This window comes from Numenius arquata, unplaced genomic scaffold (genome assembly GCF_964106895.1).
Source record: "Numenius arquata unplaced genomic scaffold, bNumArq3.hap1.1 HAP1_SCAFFOLD_1515, whole genome shotgun sequence".
In the NCBI taxonomy this organism is placed as follows: domain Eukaryota; kingdom Metazoa; phylum Chordata; class Aves; order Charadriiformes; family Scolopacidae; genus Numenius; species Numenius arquata.
Window position 1 is genome coordinate 1 of NW_027415452.1, and position 16,721 is coordinate 16,721.

At 69.2% G+C, this 16,721-nt stretch overlaps 1 protein-coding gene across 1 annotated transcript; it reads right to left on the minus strand.

Moving 5' to 3' along the window:
* Positions 1–5: 5 nt before the first annotated feature.
* LOC141478716 (nitric oxide synthase 3-like) lies at positions 6–16,352 on the minus strand (the record flags this gene model as incomplete). Its single annotated transcript, XM_074167706.1, is given in 20 exon segments — positions 6–41; positions 538–621; positions 624–666; positions 1,153–1,327; positions 2,683–2,799; positions 2,889–2,956; positions 3,933–4,037; positions 4,187–4,331; positions 4,421–4,494; positions 5,856–6,050; positions 6,844–6,945; positions 7,819–7,993; positions 8,375–8,514; positions 9,389–9,530; positions 10,142–10,233; positions 10,951–11,113; positions 12,913–12,974; positions 12,977–13,063; positions 14,631–14,736; positions 16,229–16,352. Coding segments are annotated over 20 exon segments (2,235 nt in total), but the record flags the coding sequence as incomplete, so codon positions are not given.
* Positions 16,353–16,721: the final 369 nt, after the last annotated feature.

Sequence of the window (16,721 nt, forward strand, 5' to 3'; positions counted from 1 at the left end):
GGTGCAGGGGAGCACCCGGCGCTTGTGCAGGTGGGACAGGCCTGGGGGGCACGGGGGGGGGGCATGGGGGTCACCGGGGGGGTCATGGGGGGACCTGAGGGTCGGGGGGGGGCACGGGGGGGCTGGGGGTCAGGGGGCTCGGGGGGAGCACCCGGCGCTTGTGCAGGTGGGACAGGACTTGGGGGGGGGGGAAGGGGGGGAGGGGGGTCATGGGGGGGCTGGGGGTCGGAGGGGGGTCACAGAGGAGCCGGGGAAGGTTTGGGGGTCCTGGGGGGGTCCGGGGGGGTCTGAGGGAGCTGGGAGGGGGGTGGTTTCTGGGGGGGTCCCATGGGAGCTGGGGGGATCCAGGGAGGTCTGAGGGGTTCGGGGGGGTCCAGGGTCATGGGGGGGGGCTGGGGTCAGGGAGGGTCACAGAAGGGCTGGGGGGGTCGGGGGGGGTGGGGTCCGGGGGGTCCTGGGAGGGTTTGGGGGGGGGGAGCCTGGGGGAGTTTGGGAGTCCGGGGGGGGTCTGGGGGGGGGGTTTGGGGGGGGCCGTACCCTCCAGCGTGTCGGTGGCCTGGGGATGCTCCACCACCCGCTGCCGCTGCCGTGGCCCCCCTGGGGGGGGGGCGAAGAGCTCCCCGTCGCCCCCCGCCCCTCCCCCACGCAGAAGGTCTCGCAGGCGGCCTGGCGGGGGGGGGAGGGGGTGTCAGGGGGGAGCCCCCACCCCCGGGAACCCCCCCCACACCCCCGTGACACCCCACCCCCGGGAACCCCCATTCCTGCGCCCCCCTCGTGCCCCCGGACCCCCCCACCCGTGGGAACCCCCCGCATCCTCGGGACCCCCAACCGCAGGACCCCCCACCCGTGGAACCCCCCCCACCCCCATGAGACCCCCCCCCACCCTGAGAACCCCTATTCCTGCTCCCCCCCTTGCACCCCCGGGACCCCCCACCCATGGAATCCCCCCACCCCTGAGACCCCCCCGACCCCCCCCCATGTGTCATCCCCCCCCCCCTCACGCTGACACCCCCACCCCCACCCCCCAAGCCGGGCCACGCTGCTGGGGCGGTTGTGCTTGGGGGGGGGGGGGGGAGCAGCGGGGACCCTCCACTTCTGCACCCCCCACCCCCGGGATCCCCCCCCGGCCCCCCCCATGTCCCCCCCCCGTACCTGGAAGACCCCCCTGGCCCAGGTGCGGAAGGATTCCTCCTGGGCGCAGAGCTCGTCCCCCTCCCCCAGGGGCAGCACCCGCTCCCCCCCCAGCTCCTCCAGCCGCGTGTCCACCGCCCGGGCGAAGGCGCAGAAGTGGGGGTACGCCCGGGACCCCAGCCCGAACACCGAGAACCTGGGGGGGGGGATGAGTGAGGGGACCCCCCCATCCGCCGGGGGGGGCAGAGAATGCATGGGGATTGGGGGTGTCTGGAGATTGGGGGTACCCGGGGATTGGGGGGCACAGAAGTGGGGGTACCCGGGGATTGGGGGTACATGGGGATTGGGGGGGCACAGAAGTGGGGGTACACGGGGATTGGGGGTACACGGGGATTGGGGGGGCACAGAAGTGGGGGTACACGGGGATTGGGGGGGGCACAGAAGTGGGGGTACACCCAGGACCCCAACCTGAACACTGAGAACCTCGGGGGGGGGGATGAGTGAGGGGACCCCCCCATCCGCTGGGGGGGGGCAGAGAATGCATGGGGATTGGGGGTGTCTGGAGATTGGGGGTACCTGGGGATTGGGGGGTACCCAGGGATTGGGGGGCACAGAAGTGGGGGTACGCCCGGGACCCCAGCCCAAACACTGAGAACCTGGGGGGGGGATGAGTGAGGGGGACCCCCCACCCTCTGATGGTGGGCACCCAGGGATGGGGGGCACCCAGGGATTGGGGGGTACCTGGGGATTGGGGGGGGCACCCAGGGATGGGGGCACCCAGGGATTGGGGGGCACCCGGGATTGGGGGGGGCACAGAAGTGGGGGTACCCGGGGTTTGGGGGTACATGGGGATTGGGGGGGGGCACAGAAGTGGGGGCACGCCCGGGACCCCAGCCCGAACACCGAGAACCTGGGGGGGGGATGAGTGAGGGGACCCCCCCATCCGCCGGGGGGGGTCAGAGAATGCATGGGGATTGGGGGGGGGGCCCAGGGCTGTGGGTCAGGGGGGGGGTGGTGTCAGTGGCCATGCTGGTGGCCGTGGGGGTGGCCGTGGGGGGGGAGGTGTTGGTGGCCGAGGGGGGCCATGGGGGGAGGTGTTGGTGGCCATGGGGTGGCTGTGGGATGGAGGTGTTAGTGGCCATACTGGTGGCCATGGGGGGGGAGGTGTTGGTGGCCATGGGGGTGGCCATGGGGGGGAGGTGTTGGTGGCCGGGGGGGGCCGTGGCAGTGCAGGTGTTGGTGGCCGGGGGGGCGGTGGGGGGGGAGGTGTTGGTGGCCATGGGGTTGGCCGTTAGGGTGGCGGTGTTGGTGGCCATACTGGTGGCCATGGGGGGGGAGGTGTTGGTGGCCATTGGGGTGGCCACGGGGTTGGCCGTTAGGGTGGCGGTGTTGGTGGCCATACTGGTGGCCATGGGGGGGGAGGTGTTGGTGGCCGAGGGGTGGCCATGGGGGGGAGGTGTTGGTGGCCGGGGGGGGGCCGTGGCAGTGCAGGTGTTGGTGGCCGGGGGGGGCGGTGGGGTAGCCCCCCGGGGGCGGTGGTGGCCGCGGTACCGCAGGGCGCCCAGGGCCCCGGCGCTGTCGGTGTTGCTGAGCTGCCGCCGCTTCCGCTTCCAGGAGGCCACCAGCTCGTCCGACTGCGAGACGCTGTTGAAGCGCAGCTTGTAGCTCCTGGGGGAGGGGGGCAGACGGGGGGGTCACGGCGGGGGGACCCTCCCCCCGACATCCCACCCCCCGCAGCACACCCCCGGGGCGCTCACTTGGGGGGCTCGTCCTCGGAGCTGATGGTGTGGGGCGAGGTCATCTCCATCAGCGCCTTCGAGAAGCTCTGGGGGGGCAGGAGGGCACAGACCCCACCTTCTCCTTCCCCTCCTCCTCCTCCTTCTCCTTCTCCTTCTTCTCCTTCTCCTTGTCCCCATCCCATCCCCATCCCAGTCCCCTCCCAGTCCATCTCCATCCCATCCCATCCCATCCCATCTCCATCCCATCCCATCCCAGTCCCCATCCCATCCCATCTCCATCCCACCCCATCCCATCCCATCCCATCCCATTACATCCCATCCCATCTCCATCCCATCCCATCCCATCCCATCCCCATCCCAGTCCCCTCCCAGTCCATCTCCATCCCATCCCATCCCATTCCATCTCCATCTCCATCCCATCCCATCCTATCTCCATCCCATCCTATCTCCATCCCATCCCATCCCATCTCCATCCCATCCCATCCCATCTCCATCCCATCTCCATCCCATCTCCATCCCATCCCACCCCATCCCATCCTATCTCCATCCCATCCCATCCCCATCCCAGTCCATCCCATCTCCATCCCATTCCATCCCATCCCATCCCATCTCCATCCCATCCCATCCCATCCCATTACATCCCATCCCATCTCCATCCCATCCCATCTCCATCCCCATCCCATCCCATCCCATCCCATCCCATCTCCATCCCATCCCATCTCCATCCCATTCCATCCCATCCCATCCCATCCCATCCCATCTCCATCCCATCCCATCCCATCCCATTACATCCCATCCCATCTCCATCCCCATCCCACCCCATCTCCATCCCATCCCATCTCCATCCCATCCCACCCCATCCCATCTCATCTCCATCCCACCCCATCCCATCCCATCCCAATCCCATCCCATCCCATCCCATCCCATCCCATCCCATCCCATCCCATCTCCATCCCATCTCCATCCCATCCCATCCCCATCCCATCCCATCCCATCCCACCCCATCCCATCTCCATCTCCATCCCATCCCATCCCATCCCATCCCATCCCATCCCATCCCACCTCCCCACATTCCGGAGGGTCCCCATTCCCGAAGGTGCTGGTGACCACCAGGACCAGTGTCTCGTGCTCCAGGGCCACCACGTCGTACTCATCCATGCAGAGGACCTTCAGGAAGGTGGGGACGTCAGGATGGAGGTCCACCACGCCTCCAGCGGCGCCTCCCCTCACCCAGACCCCCCCCACGGGGCCTTTGGCCCCGTGGGGGGGGTCTGGGTGAGGGGAGGCGCCCCCCGCCCCATAAGTCGCCCCCCAACCTTGGGGTCGAAGGCCCTTCGGAAGAGCTGGCAGAGGTTCCAGGCGTAGGTGCGGGATTTGCCGGTCTCGGTGGCGTAGAGGATGGTGACCTTCACCCTCCGGGCCATGACGTGACCCATCAGCTTGGCCGAGATCTTCACGGCGCTGTGGGGCAGGGTGTGGGGCGGGGTTGTCCCTTTTCTTCCTTCTCCTCCCCATAAGTATGGGGTAAGGGGGTGGGGGGGGACACCTACTTGGCCACCTCCTTGAAGGTCTTTCTCCTGGTGATGGTGGTGCCCTTGGGGACGTAGACCTTCCAGGCGTCGGGCTGTGGGGCGGGCGGGGGGGGGGTGGTTGTGGGGCTGGGGAGCCGGGGGGGTGGGGGTTCCATGGGGTGGTGATGGAGCTATGGGGTGGTGGAGCCGTGGGATGGCGGTTCCGTGGAGTGATGGAGCTGTGGGGTGATGGAGTTATGGGGTGATGGTGCCATGGGGTGGTGGAGCTGTGGGGTGATGGAGCTGTGGGGTGGTGGAGCCGTGGGGTGGTGGAGCTATGGGGTGATGCTAACATGGGGTGATGGAGCTATGGGGTGATGGAGCCATGGGGCGATGGAGCTATGGGGTGAAGGCTCTATGGGGTGAAGGCTCTATGGGGTGATGGAGCTATGGGTCGGATCTATGGGGCGATGGATCTATGGGGCAATGGAGCTATGGGTTGGATCTATGGGGTGACGGAGCTATGGGGCAATGGAGCTATGGGTCGGATCTATGGGGCGATGGATCTATGGGGCGATGGAGCTATGGGTTGGATCTATGGGGCGATGAAGCTATGGGGTGATGGATCTATGGGGCGATGGATCTATGGGGTGATGGATCTATGGGGTGATGGAGCTATGGGGGGAAGGCTCTACGGCCCCACAGATGTGTGGGGCAGCCCCACCTGGTAGCGGAAGGCGGGGCTGAGCTGGTAGTTGGCGATGGAGCTATGGGGCGATGGAGCTATGGGGCAATGGAGCTATGGGTTGGATCTATGGGGTGACGGAGCTATGGGGCGATGGATCTATGGGGCGATGGAGCTATGGGTTGGATCTATGGGGTGACGGAGCTATGGGGCGATGGAGCTATGGGTCGGATCTATGGGGCGATGGATCTATGGGGCGATGGAGCTATGGGGCGATGGAGCTATGGGTTGGATCTATGGGGTGACGGAGCTATGGGGCGATGGATCTATGGGGCGATGGAGCTATGGGTTGGATCTATGGGGTGACGGAGCTATGGGGCGATGGAGCTATGGGTCGGATCTATGGGGCGATGGATCTATGGGGCGATGGAGCTATGGGGCGATGGAGCTATGGGTTGGATCTATGGGGCGATGGATCTATGGGGTGATGGATCTATGGGGCGATGGAGCTATGGGGCGATGGAGCTATGGGTTGGATCTATGGGGTGACGGAGCTATGGGGCAATGGAGCTATGGGTCGGATCTATGGGGCGATGGATCTATGGGGCGATGGAGCTATGGGGCGATGGAGCTATGGGGCGATGGATCTATGGGGCGATGGAGCTATGGGGCGATGGAGCTATGGGGCGATGGAGCTATGGGTCGGAGCTATGGGGTGAAGGCTCTATGGGGCGAAGGCTCTCCGGGGGGAAGGCCCTACGGCCCCACAGATGTGTGGGGCAGCCCCACCTGGTAGCGGAAGGCGGGGCTGAGCTGGTAGTTGACCATCTCCTGGTGGAAGACGGGGGTGAGGCTGCCCCCGAGGGGGGGCACGATCCAGGCCCAGTCGGCCGGGGTCCCCCCCCGCGCCCCCAGCTCCGCCCCCAGGTGCCGCTGGAAGGACTCGGTCACCGCGTGGTGGTCCACGATGGTCACCCCGGCCGCCTGGGGGACGGTCGCCATGGCAACCGGGGGGACGGTCACCATGGCGACCGGGGGGGAATGGTCCCCATGGCAACCGGGGGGGGAATGGTCCCCATGGCAACCGGGGACAACGGTCCCCATGGCAACTGGGGGGGGGAATGGTCCCCATGGCAACCAGGGACAACGGTCCCCATGGCAACCGGGGGGGGAATGGTCCCCATGGCAACCGGGGGCAGGGTTGGGGGGGCAGGAGGGTTTGGGGGTTTTTGGGGTCCCGTGGTTTTGGGGGGGCCCCACCTGGAAGCTGTGGATCGGGGGGGGGGGGGGGGGCAGGGTGTGGGGTAGTGGGGGGATGTGTGGGTCCCGCTATGGGGCAGGCTGTGGGGCAGGGTCCCACCTGGAAGCTGTGGATCAGTGGGGCAGTTGGGGGTGTGTGGGGCAGGGTGTGGGTCCCGCTGTGGGGCAGGCTGTGGGGCAGGGTTGCACCTGGAAGCTGTGGATGAGCGCGTGGGGCAGTGTGTGGGGCAGTGTGTGGGGCAGTGGGTCCCGCTGTGGGGCACACCTGGAAGCTGTGGATGAGTGTGTGGGGCAGTGTGTGGGGCGGTGTGTGGGGCAGTGGGTCCCGCTGTGGGGCAGGCTGTGGGGCACACCTGGAAGCTGTGGATGAGCGTGTGGGGCAGTGTGTGGGGCAGTGGGTCCCGCTGTGGGGCAGGCTGTGGGGCACACCTGGAAGCTGTGGATGAGCGCGTGGGGCAGTGTGTGGGGCAGTGTGTGGGGCAGTGGGTCCCGCTATGGGGCAGGCTGTGGGGCGCACCTGGAAGCTGTGGATGACGGCCACGTTGACCTCCAGCGCCGCCCGATCCTTCCAGAGCGACGACGTCGTCCCCGTGTCCAGCCCCATCCGCGCAGCCACCTCCTGGGGGGCAGCACAGGGCGTGTGGGGCGGGGGCTATGGGGTGGGGGGGGTCTATGGGGTGGGAAGCTATGGGGTGGGAAGCTATGGGGCGGGGGACTATGGGGTGGGGGGGTTCTATGGGATGGGAAGCTATGGGGCGAGGGGCTATGGGGTGGGGGGGGTCTATGGGGTGGGAAGCTATGGGGTGGGAAGCTATGGGGCGAGGGGCTATGGGGTGGGGGGGGTTCTATGGGGTGGGAAGCTATGGGGTGGGAAGCTATGGGGCGAGGGGCTATGGGGTGGGGGGGTTCTATGGGGTGGGAAGATATGGGGTGGGGGGGTTCTATGGGGTGGGAAGCTATGGGGCAGAGGGCTATGGGGTGGGAACTATGGGGCAGGGAAGGGTCTATGGGGCAGGGGCTCTCTGTGGGATCTATGGGTCAGGGTGTGGGGCAGGGGGTGGCTGTGGGGGGATCTATGGGTCAGGGGGTCTCTGTGGGTCGATCTATGGGTCAGGGGTTCTCTGTGGATGGATCTATGGGTCAGGGGCTCTCTGTGGGGGGATCCGTGGGTCAGGGGCTCTCTGCGGGGGGATCCGTGGGGCAGGGTGTGGGTCAGGGGCTCTCTGTGCAGGGATCCGTGGGTCAGGGGGTGTCTGTGGGGGGATCTATGGGTCAGGGGCTCTCTGTGGGGGGATCCATGGGTCAGGGGATGTCTGTGGGGGGATCTATGGGTCAGGGGCTCTCTGCGGGGGGATCCGTGGGGCAGGGGCTCTCTGTGTGGGGATCCGTGGGGCAGGGTGTGGGGCAGGGGCTCTCTGTGGGGGGATCCGTGGGGCAGGGGCTCTCTGCGGGGGGACCCGTGGCTGGGCCCGTGGGGCGCCGTGGGGCTCACCGGCAGCAGGTTGTAGCGCTGTGGGTCGCAGAGGTTGCGCGCCCCGATCTCGGTGCCCACGTACCACCCGCTGAAGGGGGCGGCCGGGAACTGCAGCCCCCCGATCTCCAGCAGCAGGTTGGAGACGGCCGGGAGCGCCGGCCAGCGCAGCCCCAGCGAGGAGAACCAGGGCAGGCTGTGGGGCAGGACCCACGGCTGACCCACACCTGCCCCACAGCAGCCCTGCACCGCCCCATAGCATCCCTACGCCTGCCCCATAGCATCCCTACACTGCCCCACACCAGCCCCACATAGGCTCTGTACCATCCCAGGGGGGAGAACCAGGGCAGGCCGTGGGTCAGGACCCATGGCTGACCCACACCTGCCCCATAGCATCCCCACACCGACCCATAGCATCCCCACACCCGCCCCATAGCATCCCCACACCAGCCCCACACTGCCCCACATTACCCCGTACTGCCCCCCCCCCCTCTGCTCCCCTGGGGACCCCCAGCCCCACACCCGGCCGCCCTCCCCCGGCCCGGGGGGGGAATGTGTGGGTCCGGGCCCCACTCACGTGGGGTGGTGCAGGGGCACCTCCAGCACGATCTCGGGGGGCAGCGGGAAGATCTCGGGGGGCTCCCGGGGGCTCTGCAGCAGCAGCGGCAGGAGGTCGAAGCGCCCCCCCCCGGGGGTCCAGCCGTGCTGGATGCAGAGCTTGGGGGGCAGAGGGGGGTCAGGGGGGATGGGGGGCAGAGGGGGGTTGGGGGGGATGTGGGGCGATGGGGGGGTCGGGGAGGGTGTGGGGCAATGGGGGGGTCGGGGGGGTGTAGGGGGCAATGTGTGGGGAGGGTGTCCATGGGGCGCCCCACACCGGAGCTCCAGCCGTGCTGGATGCAGAGCTTGGGGGGCAGAGGGGGGTGAGGGGGGATGTGGGGCGATGGGGGGGGTCGGGGGGATGTGGGGTGATAGGGGGGTCGGGGGGGTGTGGGGCGGTGGGGGGTGTCTGTGGGGTGGTGGGGGGTAGGGGGGATAGAAGGGGGGATCCGTGGGGCGGTGAGGGGATCTGTGGGGCGCAGGTGGGATCCATGGGGCAATGGGGGGGGTGGAGGGGGGCGTCTGTGGGGTGATGGAGGGATCTGTGGGGCACAGGCAGGATCCATGGGGTGATGGGGGGGACGGAGGGGGGATCAGTGGGGCACAGGGGGGATCCGTGGGGCGATGGAGGGGAGGGAGGGGGGATCCATGGGGCGGTGGGGGTGTGTGTGGGGCGGTGGGGGGGAGGCAGGGGGTGTCTGTGGGGCAGGGGGGAATCCATGGGGCGGTGGGGGGGATGGAGGGGGGATCCGTGGGGCGATGGGGGGGATCCGTGGGGTGGTGGGGGGGCGGTGGGGGGGAGGCAGGGGGTGTCTGTGGGGCAGGGGGGATCCATGGGGCGATGGGGGGGATGGAGGGGGGATCCGTGGGGCGATGGGGGGGATCCGTGGGGCGGTGGGGGGTGTGTGGGGCACAGAGGGGATCCGTGGGGCGGTGGGGGGGATCCGTGGGGCAGTGGGGGGGAGGCAGGGGGTGTCCGTGGGGCGCCCCACACCTGGGTGATGTGGGTGTTGGCGGGGTCGCCCCACACGGAGCCGTCGGGGCGGGGGTACCCGGCGTAACGCAGGAGCTGGGGGTTCCACACCCGGAACTCGCCCCCCCCCGGCGCCCGCGGGGGGAAGATGGTGATGGCCGAGCTGTGGGGAGATGTGGGGCGGGGGGTCAGTGGGGCGGGGGGGGACTCGGGGGGGAAGATGGTGATGGCGGATCTATGGGGCAGTGTGCGGCGGGGGGGGGGGTCAGCGGGGTAGGGGGGATTCGGTGGGGCAGGAGGGATCAGTGGGGCGAGGGGGCAGTGGGGTGGGGGAGATCAGTGGGGCGAGGGGATCTGTGGGGCAGGAGGGGATCAGTAGGGGGAAGATGGTGATGGCGGATCTATGGGGCAGCGTGGGGCGGGGGGGAGTCAGTGGGGTAGGGGAGGACAGGGGGGTCTCACTGGGGTCCCCCCCATTCAGTGGGGCAGGAGGGAGCTATGGGGCAGGGTGGGGTCAGTGGGGCAGAGGGAGACAGGGGGGCACCGACACCCCCCAGGGGTCCCAGCTGTGGGTCGGGCATGGGTTGTGGGTCCCGCCGTGGGTCAGGGGTCCCGCCGTGGGTCAGGCTGTGGGTCAGGGGGTCTGGCTGGGGGTCTGGCCGTGGGTCAGAAGGTCTGGCTGTGGGTCGAGGGTCCCGCTGTGGGTCCGGCCGTGGGTCGGGGGGTCCTGCTGTGGGTCGGGGGTCCCGCCGTGGGTCCGGCCGTGGGTCTCACCGGATGTTGCCGCGGTTGGTGGAGAACTGGATGTGGGAGCAGAGGAACCCGAACATCTGCCCCACATCGGTGCAGTCCCGGGCGTCGAACACCTGCGGGTGTGGGGCAGGGGGTGGCTGGCTGCCCCACAGCCGCCCCATAGCCGCCCTATGGCTGCCCCATGGGGCACCCACCCTGGGATGACCCCCAGCTGTGGGGGGGGAACTGTGGGGCAGGGGTCCCAGTGGGGGGGGGGCGGGGCGGGGTTTCTGTGGGGCAGGGCGGGGGTTCCGTGGGGTGGGGGTTCTATGGGGCGGGGTTTCCGTGGGCCAGGGTGGGGGTTCCGTGGGGTGGGGTGTGGATTCCGTGGGGCAGGGTGTGGGTTCCGTGGGGCAGGGGTTCTGTGGGGCAGGGTGGAGGTTCCGTGAGGCAGGGGTTTCCGTGGGGCAGGGTGGGGGTTCTGTGGGGCAGGGGTTCCGTGGGGCAGGGGTTCTGTGGGGCAGGGCAGGGGTTCCGTGGGGTGTGGGTTCCGTGGGGCAGAGGTTCTGTGGGGGGTGTGGGTTCCGTGGGGCAGGGGTTCCGTGGGGCAGGGTGGGGGTTCTGTGGGGCAGAGGTTCCGTGGGGCAGAGGTTCCGTGGGGCAGGGTGTGGGTTCTGTGGGGCGGGGGTTCCATGGGGCAGGGGTTCTGTGGGGCAGGGCGGGGGTTCCGTGGGGGGTGGGGGTTCCGTGGGGGGCGGGGGTTCCGTGGGGCGGGGGTTCCGTGGGGCAGAGGTTCCGTGGGGCGGGGGTTCCGTGGGTGGTGTGGGTTCCGTGGGGCGCCCCCCGCCCACCTGCAGCTTGTTCCACTGGATGCGCCCCACACATCGCCCCGCGTTCCTCCAGGCCGTCCGTGCCCCGAACACCAGCTCCGGCCCCCGCAGCACGTAGGTGCCGCTGCCCGCGATGGCGGCCGCCACCTCCCCCAGGCGCTGGGCGTGCGCCGGCGAGTTCTCCCTGCGACCCACACCTCCGTCAGCGACCCACACATCGGGGACCCACACATCAGGGACCCACACCTCCGTCAGCGACCCACACATCGGGGGACCCACACCTCCGTCAGCGACCCACACATCGGGGACCCACACCTCCGTCAGCGACCCACACATCTGCGACCCACACCTCCGTCAGCGACCCACACCTCCGCGACCCACACCTCTGTCAGCGACCCACACCTCCGTCAGCGACCCACACCTCCGCGACCCACACATCCATCAGTGACCCACACCTCCGTCAGCGACCCACACATCCATCAGTGACCCACACATCCATCAGTGACCCACACCTCCGTCAGCGACCCACACATCCATCAGCGACCCACACCTCCATCAGCGACCCACACATCAGGGACCCACACATCCATCAGTGACCCACACCTCCGTCAGCGACCCACACCTCCGTCAGCGACCCACACCTCCGCGACCCACACATCCGTCAGTGACCCACACCTCCGTCAGCGACCCACACATCCATCAGCGACCCACGCATCCACGACCCACGCATCCGCGACCCACATGTCTGTCAGCGACCCACACATCAGGGACCCACACATCAGCGACCCACACGTCCGTCAGCAACCCACACATCCGCGACCCACACATCTGCGACCCACACATCAGAGATCGATAAACCAGAGACCCATAGATCTGGGACCCATGGAGCCGTGACCCATAGATCTAGGACCCATAGATCAGAGACCCATAGATCTAGGACCCATAGATCTGGGACCCATGGATCCGCAACCCACGGATCAGGGACCCATAGATCCAGGACCCATAGATCAGGGACCCATAGATCTGGGACCCATGGATCAGGGACCCATGGATCAGGGACCTGTAGATCAGAGACCCATGGATCTGGGACCCATAGGTGTGGGACCCATAGATCCGTGACCCACACCCTCCCCCCAAGACACCTCCCCCACCCGCTGGGCGTGCACTGGGGAGTTCTCACTATGGGTCGCTATGGGGCAGCCCCACATACCGGCACAGAGCCCCGTGGTACTGAGTGCTATGGGGCAGGGATGGGTCAGTGATGGGTGGCTATGGGTCAGTACTATGGGTGTCTATGGGTCACTATGGGGCAGGGCTGGGTGTCTATAGGTCGCTATGGGGCAGCCCCACATACCGGCACAGAGCCCCGTGGTACTGAGTGCTATGGGGCAGGGATGGGTCAGTGATGGGTGGCTATGGGTCAGTACTATGGGTGTCTATGGGTCACTATGGGGCAGGGCTGGGTGTCTATAGGTCGCTATGGGGCAGCCCCACATACCGGCACAGGGCCCGGTGGTACTGGGTGCTATGGGGCAGGGATGGGTCAGTGATAGGTGGCTATGGGGCAGTGATGGGTGGCTATGGGTCGCTATGTGTCAGTGATGGGTCGCTATGGGTGTCTATGGGGCAGCGCTATGGGTCGCTATGGGGCAGCCCCACATACTGGCGCAGGGCCCGGTGGTACTGGGTGCTATGGGGCAGTGATGGGTGGCTATGGGTGTCTATGGGGCAGTGGTGGGTGTCTATGGGTCAGTGATGGGTGTCTATGGGTGGCTATGGGGCAGCGCTATGGGTCGCTATGGGGCAGCCCCACGTACCAGCACAGGGCCCGGTGGTACTGGGTGCTATGGGGCAGGGCTGGGTCAGTGATGGGTGTCTATGGGGCAGTGACGGGTGGCTATGGGTCAGTGATGGGTGGCTATGGGGCAGTGACGGGTGGCTATGGGGCAGCCCCACGGGTCGCTATGGGGCAGCCCCACGTACCGGCGCAGGGCCCGGTGGTACTGGCCCAGGAAGTCCCTGGCGCGCTGCAGCAGCGTCTCGGGGGGGAGGGTCCCCTCGGGGGGGGGGGGGGGGGCAGCGGCCGCGGCAGAACCAGGGACCCCAGACAGCGGCGGCGGCAGCAGGGACCCTCCTGGGGGGCGGCGGGGGGTGACCCACGGCCCCACGCGCGGCGACCCACACGGCGACCCACACGGCCCGGACCCACACGGCCCCCCAGACCCACACATCCCCTGACCCACACAGCCCGACCCACATGGCCCCCCGGACCCACACAGTGACCCACACATCCCCTGACCCACACATCCCTGGACCCACACAGGGACCCACATAGCCCCCCCCGGACCCACACGTCCTGCCCCACACATCCCCTCCTGGACCCACACAGCCCCTGACCCACACATCCCCCCCGGACCCACACATAGACCCAAACATCCCACCCAGACCCACACGTCCTGCCCCACACATCCCCTCTGAACCCACACATCCCCCCAGACCCACACATGGACCCACACATCCCACCTGGACCCGCACATCCCAACCCAGCCCCACACATCCCACCCAGATCCCTCCCAGATCCACAGATCCCAGACCCACATCCCACCCAGACCCACACGTCCTGCCCCACACATCCCCTCTGAACCCACACATCCCACCTGGACCCGCACATCCCAACCCAGCCCCACACATCCCACCCAGATCCCTCCCAGACCCACAGATCCCAGACCCACATCCCACCCAGACCCACACATCTTCCCCCCGGACCCATACACTTCCCCAGACCCTCAGATCTCCCCCAGACCCACACATCCTGCCCCACACATCCCACCCCGACCCACACATGGACCCACACATCCCTCCCGGACCCACAGATCCCTCCCCACACCCCGTTCCCCGCCCCCCCCCCCCGCCCCACAACCTGCGCCCCACACATCCCCCGGTCCCCCACCCCGTGTCCCCCCCCCACTTCCAGCCCCACACCCCCCCTCAGCCCCCCCGCCCCACACCCCCTCCAGTGCCCCACAACCCCATCACCCCCCCACACCCTGCCCCACACTTCCCCTCTCTGCACCCCCAGTTCTTCCCTCCACACTCCCAGACCTCCCTTCTGTGCCCTCAGAGCTCTGTCCTGCACCTCCACCCCTACAACCCCCATCACCCCCCCATACCCTCCCTGCCCCACACCCTGCCCCACAGCCAGCCCCCCCCACTCCCCCCCTCAGCCCCACAACCCCATCACCCTGCCCACACCAGCCCACCCCACACCCAGCCCCACACCCTGCCCCACACCTTCCCCGTGCCCTCCCCCAGCCCCACAACCCCATCACCCCCCCCATACCCCCCCCTGCCCCCCAGCCTGCCCCACAGCCAGCCCCCCCCCCACTCCCCCCTCTGCCCCACAACCCCATCACCCCCCGTGCCCCCCCTGCCCCACAGCCTGCCCCACAGCCTGCCCCCCCCCACTCCCCCCCTCCGCCCCACAACCCCATCACCCCCCCGTGCCCCCCCCTGCCCCCACAGCCTGCCCCACAGCCAGCCCCCCACACTCCCCCCCTCCGCCCCACAACCCCATCACCCCCCTGTGCCCCCCCCTGCCCCACACCCTGCCCCACAGCCAGCCTCCCCCCCACTCCCCTCAGCCCCACAACCCCATCACCCCCCGTGCCCCCCCTGCCCCACAGCCTGCCCCCCAGCCCCACCGGCAGGGCGCTGGCGCAGAGGGTGTCGTAGCTGATGGCCCCCGTCTGCCAGTTCTTCAGGCGGGCGAAGCGGGGGGGCTCCTCGGGGCGGGGGGGGGGCTCCGAGCTGGGGGGGGGGGGAACACACACACTCAGCCCTCAGACCCCGGGGGGGGGGGGGGGGGGGGGGCACCCCACAGCCCCGACCCACGTGTGGGGCGCAGGTGGGGGTCCGGGGGCTCCCACACCGGGAGCCCCCCCGGGGTGCGGAGACCCCCCCTGGGGGGCTCTGGGGGGGCCCCGGGGGGGGTGTGGGGCCGGGCTGGAGGATGGGGGTCAGAGCTATGGGGCTGGGCTGCGGGGCCGGGCTGCGGGTCGGAACTGTGGGTCTGAGCCGTGGGTCCAGGCTGTGGGGCCAAGATGGAGGATGTGGGGCCGGGCTGTGGGGTGTGGGTCCATGCTGTCGGTCAGGGTTATGGGGCGTGGATCCATGCTATGGGGCAGGGCTATGGGGCAGGGCTATGGGGCGTGAATCCATGCTATGGGGCAGGGCTATGGGGCGTGGGTCCATGCTATGGGGCAGGGCTATGGGGTGTGGGTCCATGCTGTCGGTCAGGGCTATGGGGCGTGGATCCATGCTATGGGGCAGGGCTATGGGGCAGGGCTATGGGGCGTGAATCCATGCTATGGGGCAGGGCTATGGGGCGTGGGTCCATGCTATGGGGCAGGGCTATGGGGTGTGGGTCCATGCTGTCGGTCAGGGCTATGGGGCGTGGATCCATGCTATGGGGCAGGGCTATGGGTCAGGGCTATGGGGCGTGAATCCATGCTATGGGGCAGGGCTATGGGTCAGGGCTATGGGGCGTGAATCCATGCTATGGGGCAGGGCTATGGGGCGCGGGTCCATGCTATGGGGCAGGGCTATGGGGCAGGGCTATGGGGCGTGGGTCCATGCTATGGGGTAGGGCTATGGGGCAGGGCTATGGGGCGTGGGTCCATGCTATGGGGCAGGGCTATGGGTCAGGGCTATGGGGCGTGGGTCCATGCTATGGGGCAGGGCTATGGGGCGTGGGTCCATGCTATGGGGCAGGGCTATGGGGCGTGGGCCGCTGCCGGCCCTGAACAATGGCCGTGACTCAGAGCGGGCTCTCGGCCACCCGTGGGGCTGACCCCCCCCCCGCCCCGGCCCCCCCCTGCCCCACTGCGCCCCACAGGCCCCCATACGGCCCCCACACACCCCATATGACACCCCCCAAGTGGGTCCTGGTGCCTCCCGTGGGGCAGCGTGGGGCAGGGGACACCATGGGGCACACCATAGGGCAGGGGACACCATGGGGCAGCCATGGGGCAGGGGATCCCGTGGGGCAAGGGATGACGAGGGGCAGCAATGGGGCAGGGGATGCTATGGGGCAGGGGACGCTACGGGGCAGGGGATGCTATGGGGCAGGGGATCCCGTGGGGCAGAGGACGCTATGGGGCACCCGGGGCAGGGGGGCACGGGTCCGATGGCTGCCCCACGGCTGCCCCACATCCCTGGCTCAGCCCCACGGGGGCTCGGTGGCCACGGGACAGGGGGGGTTCAGTGGCCCCTCCATCCCCCCCCCATCCGTGGGACCCACCTGTGGGGCTCGCAGTCGCCGTCCTGGGGGCCCGGGGGAGCCGTGGGTCCGGCGGGGGGATCCGTGGGTCCAGTGGGGGGATCCGTGGGTCCGGCGGGGGGATCCGTGGGTCCGGCGGGGGGATCTGTGGGTCCAGCGGGGGGATCCGTGGGTCCGGCGGGGGGCTCATTGGGGTCGGGGGGGGGGGTCGTTGGGCTCCGTGGGGTCGGTGGGGGGGTCGGTGGGGCCCGGGGGGGGCTGTGGGGGGGGGGCTGTGGGTCTGGCGGGGGGTCGCCGTGGGGCTCGGGGGGGGGGTGGCGGGAGCAGAGCCCGCGGGGGGCCGTGGGGCAGCCCCGGGAGGTTGCCCATCGCCGGCCCCACTGAGCCCCCGCCGGCGGGAGCGGCCGCTTCCTCCGGGAAGTGGCCACCGGGGGGGCCACCGGCCACCGCCCCCCCCCCCCCCCCCCCCCGGCTCAGTGGGGCCCCCGGCGCCGCCCCACACGGGGGCCCACCC